At 39.0% G+C, this 11,015-nt stretch overlaps 1 protein-coding gene and 1 long non-coding RNA gene across 2 annotated transcripts; one reads left to right on the top strand and one right to left on the bottom strand.

Moving 5' to 3' along the window:
• Positions 1-207: 207 nt before the first annotated feature.
• LOC105987407 lies at positions 208-10,110 on the bottom strand. The gene is made up of 3 exons (XR_001175159.1): positions 9,867-10,110; positions 1,011-1,016; positions 208-219 (listed from the first exon to the last, which is right to left on the bottom strand). It is a non-coding gene; the product is annotated as an uncharacterized LOC105987407 (long non-coding RNA).
• Gzmk (granzyme K (granzyme 3; tryptase II)) lies at positions 685-10,505 on the top strand. Its single transcript, XM_013018672.1, has 5 exons — positions 685-805; positions 1,061-1,208; positions 6,744-6,894; positions 7,660-7,929; positions 10,122-10,505. Exons 1-5 carry the CDS (start codon positions 745-747, stop codon positions 10,281-10,283), a joined length of 792 nt encoding a protein of 263 aa, XP_012874126.1. The 5' UTR covers positions 685-744; the 3' UTR covers positions 10,284-10,505.
• Positions 10,506-11,015: the final 510 nt, after the last annotated feature.

The following is an 11,015-nucleotide window of genomic DNA, read 5'->3' as shown; positions in this document are numbered from 1 at the left end:
ATTAAATCTCTCCAAATGTAACTAATTATGACCAAATTTGGTCACATTTAGAGGAAATGGAAGACTAGGAATACATTTGCTACCAAACATACAGCTATACATTATTTTGTATAATATATGCTAAAAAAAAAGAAAAAAAGCAAATCCCACATCTGACCTCTTACGACAAACCACAGATGAATTAGGAAAAATGTATAATTTTTTTTAAAAACATATGATCTGGGTTTCTCTATTAGTGCTCAGGCGTTAGCTAAGCTATGTAAAGGAATCATGATTTGTTCAAGGCTTTCATGTGTATCTCCATCAAAAATGAAAGATATGCCCAAATGAAAAACAGGAATTAAACACAATCAATATCATGTTGTGCCAGGAAAGCTGCTTCAGAGCAATGAGCATCTTTGAACTCTGCTGCAACCTTATGGAGTTCTTATGGCTTGGATATTTTTTTAAATTTTTTGTCCACTGAGTATTCATTCATACAGATATCTGAGATGGTTGCTTCCAGCAATGAGTTCTTCATTGCACATATACCCCTACCAAAATGAAACAAAACACCATTAACAGCACAGAAACTCCCCCCAAACTGATATATACTTTGAAAACTTGGGTGTGAAAAATCTTACCATTAGAGTGATTGAGGTGAGAAAGTTAAAACTTGCAAGAATAAAACTGCCTTCATAATCTTCTTCCTCATTAGTTGAACCAAACTAGTTCATCTGGATTTCTTAATTCTAAGTCATAAAAATGACTATGTTTTCTTCCTTTTTGTTTGTCCTAATAGCTGGGGCTTATATTACTCCAGAGTGTAAGTATCTTCTATTCCTGCAACATGTCAACCTTAAGTGAATTTCTAGTGAGTATATGTTATATTGATAATGAACAGAACTTTCATGATTATTTCTGTCTCTCTCAACTGCTACATGTTATACAATTGTTGGTCAATAATATTGGAATAACTAGTTGGTAGGTTGCTTTGAAAATAATCTAGTGATTATCATCAAAAGAATTACATGTAACTGCTTGGATCTTTTATGTGAATTCTTTCTGCTTATTTTTATAGGTTTCAGTATGGAGATTATTGGAGGAAGACAAGTGCGACCTCATTCCAGGCCATTTATGGCTTCCATCCAGTATGATGGCAACCATGTTTGTGGTGGCGTCTTGATCCACCCGCAGTGGGTGCTAACGGCAGCGCACTGCCATTCTAGGTAAGTCACCTGCACTTTTCTACACATATGTCTTTCTATTTTCTTCCTTACATCCATACCTAGAATAAAGTTCAATTTATAAATTAGGCACAGTAATTGATTGGTGACAATAATAATAAAATAGAATTATTATAGCATACTATAGTGGAACTTATTTAAACTTTTATGTATTGGTCATTGCTGGATTTGAGATTTTTCAACAGCTAATTTTCACAAGTAATTGAAATCCAGGAGAGTGAACCTAAGGGTATTGAGAATTAGATATCTGTTCAGCTACTCTAGCGTGCTTGATGCATTTAGTAAGCACAAATACAGTGCAGCCAGTGGATTTTACAGACTCTTAATTAAGTTCCTTAGCCCCATCCTTTACCTCAGACATCTGAAGTCCACGGTTTGGAAATCACAGCTGTGAGGGGCAGCAGCTTTCCCGGGTTGGGCATAAGGCAGAAATTATACAAAATTTATAAAAAGGAGAAAGCTACTGCAGAAAGATCTTTAGAATGAGAGCTTTTTAAAGGCAGAATCAACTACCCCAAGTCCCTGTCAGCCTAGGAAGACCAAGAGATCTGCTTCAGCTAGTGAAATATAAAATCCATATTGATTACTACAGTCCTCACAAGAGGAAAAGCACTATAGAGCTAATTTGGTATTTGTTGTTGTGTTAGCTTCAGTTTTCTGGTGTTGTTTTTGTTTGTTTCCTTGGGTTTCTTGTTTGACCCAGCTGAGATGGAGCCTTCTCCTTTGCTTACAATCATTGCAACACTTAACTTACAAATCTCTCTTAAACACTACAGTTTGCTATATGAAATGACTTGCTTCTCCATGCTTCTTCAAGAGTGTTGTTGATGGCTCCATTTTAAAGGAAAAATTTGAATGCACACTGGAAGTTGTTTTTTTTTACACTGGAAGTTTTAAAGCTTGCAAATAGGAGAGAAGACATCTGTTTTATGTCTGACTAGCAAGATGCTAATTTCCAATTTCATATGGTTCCTTCACTTAACCACCACTACACCCCCACCACTATTGTCCTTCTCTCCATAGCGCTTGAAATTTTCATTCAGTAAAAACTATACCCATCTTCAACTATGCTTACAAGGCACATTCAAGAGACTCCACCTTCCCACACACAGATCTTCCCTTACACATGCTCAACAAATGCTACGTGGAAAGAAGGAAACAAATCCAAAGTTTGTTTTTACTAAGCTTGAAAGATGTGCATAAAGTCCTTCACAAATCAAAAAGTGCCATAGGATGATAAATAATATTAAGTTAAAATTTAAGTATACCCAATTCCACTTAACTCAAGAGACGTGGATTCCCAAATTGGAAAATAAGATTACTTTTTTTAAAGACTGAAGAGAAGTATTAAGAGTTACAAAATAAATAAACACAAACTATTGCTAAATATCATCGTAGATGGCTAGAGTGTAAAGAACTCTAAAATATGTGGATTAAATTTCTTCTACAGGAAACTTGGGTGTAAAAAATGTAGGCAGATCAGTGCTTGGAAAAATATTAAGCCTTATGAAATTCAAAATATTTATGAAAGAGTTCAATGATGGCTTCCCACAAATGTGCTCACAAGTGTCCTGTGAGAATAGTTCACTAACCCAGGCTGCCCGCTCAGCACACAGTGATGAAGTAGGTCAAATCTGGGATTGTGCTTCCTTCTCTCCACCCATCCACCCGGTCCCTTCCTTACTGTCCTGGCCCTTTATGAGTTGCCCTGACAAATACAAGATAAATGGGTACTAGGCATGGTGAGGTGTGCCTGTCACTGCAGCACTTAAAACACAAGCGAGAGTTAGGTTCGCCTAACTCTAGCTCTTTTGACTCTGTCAAAAAAGAGCAAGAAGAGGAGGAAGGGGTGAGCAAGAGGAAAGGAAAAGGATGTAGGAGGCAAAGAAGGGAGGGTGGGAGAGAGGAAGGAAGGAAAAAGGAAGGAAGGGAAGGGAAAAGAAGGGAAGGGAAGGGAAGGAAAAGATAAGGAAGGGCAGATCTTCCTGCATAATCTCATTTTCAACATTTTAACTTACCATAAGCAAAATTCTTACCAGTTTTCCACAGTCCTAGGACCCTCCAAGGCCCTCCCTCAACTGAGCCTGCTTAGCAAGTTATTAAATGGGACCTTCCACGGCCCCGTCTACACACCCTTACTCCATCTCAAATATTCCCCTAGCAGAGGGGGTAAAGAGCCTCCATGTCTCCTAAACCTCAACTTCTTCATCTGGAAAACGAAGGTCATCGTCAGACCTGTCTTCCTGGGCTGTTGTGCAAGAAAAATGTATAAAATGCTTAGCACAAAACAAATGGCCTTGAAAGAGCTTATCAGGTCTTAATATACTGTTACCTGTGCTTTCCATGGGAATAACTGAAGAACTTCTCATGAGCCACTGGTGTTGATGGGATGTAACCAGAAAGGTCTGGTTCTCATAGACAGCCTGGCCCTTGCCCCCCCCTTCTTTTCCTTCCCCCCCCCTCTCTCTCTCTCTCTCGCTCTCCTTCTCCCTCCCCCTTCAAAATATAGAAACCCTGACATTGCTACTAGCCAGACCTCAGGAATGGGACTAAGCAGGATCACTGACGAGAATCAAATCAAGATGACCAAGAAATAAAATACTCAGGAAGACTTGATACAGGGCTAAGAGCAAAGGAAAGAGCACTAGATTTGGAGTCACAAATGCTGGGTTTGGGTCCTAATTCCCCAGTGTGTGAGCTGCGTCACCTGGACCACTCTTCTTTTTTTTTTTTTTTTTTTTTGGGTCCGGTCGTGGGGCCTGAACTCTGGGCCTGGGCGCTGTCCCTCAGCTCTTCAGCACAAGACTAGCACTCTACCACTTGAGCCACAGTGCCACTTCCGGCTTTTTTCTTTTTGCTTATGTGGTGCTGAGGAATCGAACCCAGAGCCTCTGGCATGCAAGGCAAATGCTCTACCACTGAGCCAACTTCCCAGCCCTGGACCACTCTTATAAGTGACAAATAGCCCATAGCCTTAACACTGAGATGGGTGTGGTTATGCTCCATTGATATGTTTACAGACAATTCCAGCAGACAATGAAAGAAGAACCTTGCTATAAACAATACTCTGGCTTCACTCTCTATGTATTTCCATTCTGGATAAGGCTGTGATGGAACACAAGAAGCTCCTCCCCTTACCTTGACAGTACTAGGACTTGAACTCAAGACTTTATGCTTGCCAGGCTCTATCCTTTGAGCCATACCTCCAGCCTTCTTCACTCTGGTTATTTTTGAGATAGGAGTATCACATTTGCCCAGGCCAAATTGAACTACAATCCTTTTATTTATACCTCATGCCATTTCTGGGATTCCAGGCATACACCACAGTGCCATGCTTTTTCTGTTGAGATGGTATCTCCCAACTTTTATTTCCCAGTCATATCTAGAACCACAAACCTGAGCTCAGCTTCATGTGTGGCTGGACATACATCATTGCATCCAGCTGTATTTGAGAAGAGGGGTTTATGAAGTTTTTGCCTAAGCTGGCCTCAAACACCAGGCCTCCTGATTCCTAAGTAGTTAGGATTACAGGTATGAGCCATCAGTAACCCAACTAGGAAGCTCCATTTTAAACAAACACTTCCAGGTGATTCTAAAATAGTTCTAAAAACTATTCTTGGAGATCCCTGTGTTGTACAAATAAGTAACTCTGCTATTGTTACTTCTCTCCGTGAGTTCACATCTAGGTTTAACTAAAAAGGTAGAATCTTACAACTCAGGTAATTCCACATATGCCTGGCCAGAAAACTTGACTATAATAAGACAGATAACAGTTGAAGGGTCTGTAGAGTTGTAAATTCAGAAATGCTTTGGTTGTTTGAGTGTTAGCTTGACCCAGGGAAGACAAAAATATGCAAAAAAATATTTCAAAAGCAATTGCTAGTCAAGAAAATGAATAAAAGATGAAAGAAGATTAGACATTTCTCAGCACCTCCTCCATCAGAATTTACACTCCACGTTTGTACCTCACAGCCTCCCTGGGTGTTATTTCTATGCTTCCTCACTTTTCTGTTAGAGCGTTAATCCTGCAACTTTTATATTATTCTTACCCCCAAAGCTTTAGTGTTAGTGAGTACACTGAACTTGAATTTAGATCCATTTTTAAGAGCTCCAATCCTTACCCTATGAGAAATTTCATCCCACTCTTTCACAATAGGCTAAGATTCCAACAGATAGAGCTAGAATTCCCAAAATAAACCCTTTTGGTGAAAACCAAGAAAGTTTTTAGGCAATCACAGGCCTGCCATGTGCCAATCCTCCAAACCTGAACAATCATTTCTCCCATTTCTCTTCTTGCCCTTCATATCGTCTAAAGAATCTCTACTAATCTGTATACATGAGTGCTTCCATTGGACTCTGTCTTGATGGAGTAGCAAAGAGTTATATGTAAATGAAGAAATATAATTGTTTTTACAAGAGAGGCTCTAAGGTGGTTTCTACAAACACAGGTTTCCAAAATCTCCCACCCCCTACCCCCACCGGCAAATAATCACTTCTAGTTGTATTCATGGCTATAAATGTAATTTTATCAGATACACAGACAACCAGATCAGTTGCAGTATCATTACTGAAACACTCATAGTAAAGCCGTGTACAGTCAAGGATTTACAAATTAAAAAAAAAAACAAACAAGTATTTCCTCACCTGACTCTCCAATTTACACTCTATAAATCTCCGCAATGGAATTACTGGTGGCTACAGCCTTGCTGTATCTTCATTTTGTTTTAGCATGTATTCAGGACCTCCGGAAGTTTTCCTTTCGTGTTTCTAATTCGGGGACAGGGCTTTGGGCTTATTTCAGTGCTGTGTCACAGCCTAGTGCTGCGAAGTGGAGTTCTCCACAGACAGACAAGCAAACGTAGAGCTAAGCCTTTACCTTCATTATTGAAACACTTCATATTTGGAAGATTGAAAAGTTCTGGAGATGAATGATAATCACAAGCAACAATATAAATGTAGATAATGTGATACTAAACATATACTTCAAAAGGGTAAAAACAGAATATTTTGTTGTATATATTATTTCTTTGTTTAATAGCGTATATTAAATTGTATAGTAAGGGTGTTCATCATGACATTTCTGAATATGCATACAAATGTTTCAACACAAGAATCCAATGTATATCCTATGAAATGAACAATTGTGAGGGAAGGGGTGGGGAAGAGAGTGGGTAGGGATGTTGAAAGGGGTGATACTGATAAAGATAAATTGTATTTATCAGCTGACTTGCTAAATGGCAATTCTTTTGTACAACTACTTAATTTTTTTAATGCTTAATGGTAATTGGTATAAATCTTCAACTATAACTCAAGAATATAATTTCCTGTTATATTCATGTAAATGAGCTCAAGTTTGATGTATGTCGTTCATTTTTGGTGTAACAAATGACACCTCTGTTGGTTTACCAAATCATTTTGAATTTCTCTCTGATTTTGTATGTGTATTTCTACCATGTCTGCTCACACCAGAGGATTCGGAAATCATTGCATTATATCCATTCTCTTTGCATTTAGTAGGTTTACCAATGGCCAGACCCCCGCAGTGGTTTTAGGAGCACATTCTCTTTCAAAGAATGAGCCCTCCAAACAAACATTTGGGATAAAAAAATTCATACCATTCTCAAGATTGCCCTCAGAAGCTAAGTCGAATGATATCATGCTGATAAAGGTATGTGACATTGATTTTCTTCCATTTGTATTACATTCTATACAGCATGACCTAGTTAGTTAATTAGCTACTTGGAAAGATTTGATTAGCAACTTTCCATGTTTGAATGCATATAATATTATTTTGTATGTTATTCCATATACTTTCTTAGAAGAAAGAATAACATATCGCAAATAGATCAAAACTATGTTTTAGACATGAAAACCAACTCTGGTGCTCACACATGTAGGAGGAGACTAGTCCAGTAGGCCCAGGAATTCACGTTAAAAGCTCTCTTCTCCCAAATGTTTTTCTCATTATCCATGAAAAATGCAGCAATTGTTTATACAAAAGAGCCAACCAAGTGACTTCCAGGCTCAGAAGTGAGTTACAACCTAGTCTAGACCATTCTTTGATAGTCCAAATGCAGTCTAGACCATACTCCAGAGTTCTATCCAACAGGAAACAGCCCAGCCCTCAATGTCAAGACCTAGGGTTGTCAATCCACAGAAAGCCACCCAATGCAGGGCAAAGGCCAGTTTGCTTGAGACTGGACAGAATTTTTTCTGCTCTGCACATTCTCCCTCCCTAATCATCAGTGAGCTCCATAGGGATTGCAAAGCCTGTTCAGAAAAGCAAAGATCACAAATCTAGCTGTAGGCCCCCATCAGAGTAGATTCAAGAGAATGGGAGGCCCTCCAAAGGCAGGGAACACACACATAATGCATTGTAATGATGGAATGTTGCTGAAAAAGATGATACTTTACTCATTTTTCCACCTATCAGCTTCACACAGCTGCAGAACTCAACAAGCATGTCCAGCTACTCCCCCTAAGATCCAAAAACTATATTAGAGATGGAGCCAAATGCCAAGTTACTGGCTGGGGATCCACCAACCCAGATTCGTTAACCATCTCTGATACCCTGCAAGAAGTCACCATTACTGTCATAAGTCGAAAACGGTGCAACAGCCAAAACTTTTACAACCACAATCCTGTTATAACTAAAGACATGATATGTGCGGGAGATGTGAGAGGCCAGAAGGATTCCTGCCAGGTAAGAGTTCTCATTCATACTTCATTCAGATTGTTGGAACTGCTCTCTGCCTGTTCATGAACACTGAAGAGACGCCTGGAGAATAGGAAACCTCCATTCCAAAACTTCATTCTCCACCCCCAGCCAGTGTTCTCTCTTCTACCACTGTCAATAGGAAGAACTTTCCCTGGTGCTTCAGAAGCACTCATTGAGTGGTAGTTAGGGTAAGAGACTACTGTTACAGGCTTTCTATGGGAGGTTGACCATCCTTAGAAAGACTACCAGTCCTGAGAGGACTTTTACTTACCCAAGAAAGAATCACCCTTTAATCAGTAGAGAGGTCTTTTAAAATTCAAATGCAAAAGGCTCAAATACGCAATATTTGTTTCTTAAATAATGTTGACTATCTTAGACTATTTTGGCTACTATTACAAAATACCACAAACTAGGTGGTTTATAACAGAACTTTATTTTTCATAGTTCTGGGTTCTAGGAAGTCTAGATCAAGATGCCAGCAGAGCGATGTCTATGAGGGATTCCTTCTGCTTCATAGATAGTTTCTTTTCACTCCAACCTCCCATTGGAGGAAGGTGGGGTTCTCTCAGGACTCTAATAAAGGCCCTATTCCCATTCATGAGAGCTCCTCCCATAGCCCCTCCCCCCTTTGCTACCACCATCCTCGAAGGAGTACTTGAACATCCATGTCCTTTGGAGGTAGGAGATACAAATATTCAGACCACATAGCACTGACAAAAAGGAACAAAGATCATTATTTTTTAAGCCTTTAGTTCATAGCAATAGTAAGAAAAAACACTGGGTACATGTTTATAGGTGATAAATGCAGTACCGGTAGGTTACTTGTTTTTAAAAAATAAGAGTGCAATAGTCACCTCCTATTTCAGTAAGCATTAGGGTTCTATAATGACTTCCTCAGTCCTAAGAATCTACAGTGTTCCAAGGCTGTTATCCTCCTGATAATGTGATCACGGCCAGCAGGCCTAAAGGCCCTGCAGTTTGCCATGTGACTGGCCGCTGAGTCAGGTCTTCACAGATGAAAAATGGCTTTTTGCCTGAAAGTTTATACTATCCCCGCCAAACTTGTTCACATGTGACAGAATTGAGTTACCTGTTCTGTTGTTTGAGCGGGTCCTCAGAAACCATCTCATTTGGCAAATGCAGAATACATGCATAGCGCTGCATCTACCATCTGAGGATGCAAAAAAAACAAAAAGTAAAAAGATACAAAAAAAGACACAGCCCCTGCCATATAGTCATTTACTATACTATGCCATTCTTTTCTGCTGTTCTCAACTTTATTGTAGGCTCATAAACACCAAAATGAAATGGAGATTTTCATTTCAATGAATAGTTTCATAATAGACCCACCTATTCTTTAACAAATAAATCTCTGTAGACACTGATTACCAAAGGAAGGTATGTGCACATACACATGGATACAGACAGAACAAAGACATAAAGTGAACATAGACAAAGTCATAGAGACAGAGACAAAGAGAACAACAGACAGAAACATTCTACTAAACATACAGAGAACCTACATGAATAAGAGGCAGTATCTGGTACTTTTCAGATCACAAAGGCCCAGGTAACAATACTTGGATCCATTCATCTATTGTTGTGTACCTCTGCTAATTCCATAGTGTGGTAATTGTGAATAGTGTTGCTGTAAAGGTGGGTGTGCATGCATCTTTATTGTATGTGGTAAATAGATACAATGGAGTATTCTTCAGCAATAAAGAAGAATATGTTGTCTGCCGGAAAAATATATGGAACTGAAGATTGTTAAATAACCCAAGCAAGACAAATATCACATATTTTCACTCATCTGTAAACTCTAGATCTAGAAATAATGACCTGATTATAAAGAAAAGCAGTTTGGAGGGGAACCAATAGAAGGGATATATGGAAGACAGAGGATGATGGGGGTTCAACATAACCAAATGTATGAAAATAACATTGAAGCTCACTGAAAACTGTTCAAAAGTAGAGGAGAAAGAAGGGTTAAGAAAGAAAGAAGATGGGATGAATTTGATCAAAGTATATTTTATGCATGTGTTGAATATCACAGTGAAACCACTGTACAATTAATTTATGCCAAGAAAAATATAATAAAATACTTGGACAATCAACAGTTGGTGACAGAAACATCTCAACAGCTTCTCACAAGTATCTGCTCATTTTCTTCTCTCCAGGGTGACTCAGGTGGCCCCTTGATCTGCAAAGGTGTCTTCCATGCTATAGTCTCTGCAGGTCATAAATGTGGTATTGCCAAGAAGCCTGGAATCTACACCTTGCTAACCAAGAAATACCAGGCTTGGATCACCAGCAAGCTTGCCCCTTCTCATGCACGTTGAAACTGAAATGACTTTCTCACATCTGCCAGGTTCTTGCTTCATTTTTTTTCCCCATGATATTCTCAGAGAAATGGCAGGATATACACACAGCAGAGCACAGGCAGAGTAAATTTGTGTACCCTGAAGACTCAGTTTATTAAGAAATCAAATTCTTTCTCATGTGTATCACGGATGTATTTTTACCATGTTGATATCATTCTAAATAAAATTTAGAAGACTCTGTTTGTGTTTTATGGAAACAAAGTAATATCCACCCCCATTCTGCCCACAGTCCCTAAAGGACAATTAGGTGACTACACAAGAGAATAATGGCACCATCTTCCACATGTTTATAGTGTGATTTCTGCCACATCATTCCAACTTTTGGGGTTGTTTTAACTGTTGAAAGAATGTTTAATGTAGTGGTGCTGTGGCTGAAGTGGTAGAGCACTAGTCGGGCTGAAGAGCTCAGGGACAGCGCCCAGGCCCAGAGTTCAAGCTCCATGACAGACCAAAAAAAAAAAAAAAGAATGTTTAATATGAGAGCCACCCTCTTCAGAAATGTTTATGGGTATAATACAGTATCATTAATTATAGGCAAGGTCACCTCCAATAGATCTGTAGAATTTATTCATCTTATAAAACTACAACTTCATATTAGGTAAATAATAGCATCCTATTTTCCCCACACATACTCACACACCCTTACCCACAGCAGCTACCCTTCTACTCTGCTTCCATGAATTTGATTAT

The sequence above is a fragment of the Dipodomys ordii genome, unplaced genomic scaffold (assembly GCF_000151885.1).
Source record: "Dipodomys ordii isolate 6190 unplaced genomic scaffold, Dord_2.0 Scaffold41, whole genome shotgun sequence".
Taxonomy (NCBI): domain Eukaryota; kingdom Metazoa; phylum Chordata; class Mammalia; order Rodentia; family Heteromyidae; genus Dipodomys; species Dipodomys ordii.
The sequence above is the reverse complement of the archived record's forward strand: the minus strand, read 5'-3'. Positions and strand labels throughout refer to the sequence as shown.

Bases quoted from the DNA above. Each gene is read 5' to 3' on its own strand.
- Gzmk (XM_013018672.1), top strand. From the start codon at position 745: ATGACTATGTTTTCTTCCTTTTTGTTTGTCCTAATAGCTGGGGCTTAT. The intron at 806-1,060 runs GTAAGTATCTTC...TTATTTTTATAG, and splicing joins GGCTTATATTACTCCAGAGT to GTTTCAGTATGGAGATTATT. The intron at 1,209-6,743 runs GTAAGTCACCTG...TGCATTTAGTAG, and splicing joins GCAGCGCACTGCCATTCTAG to GTTTACCAATGGCCAGACCC.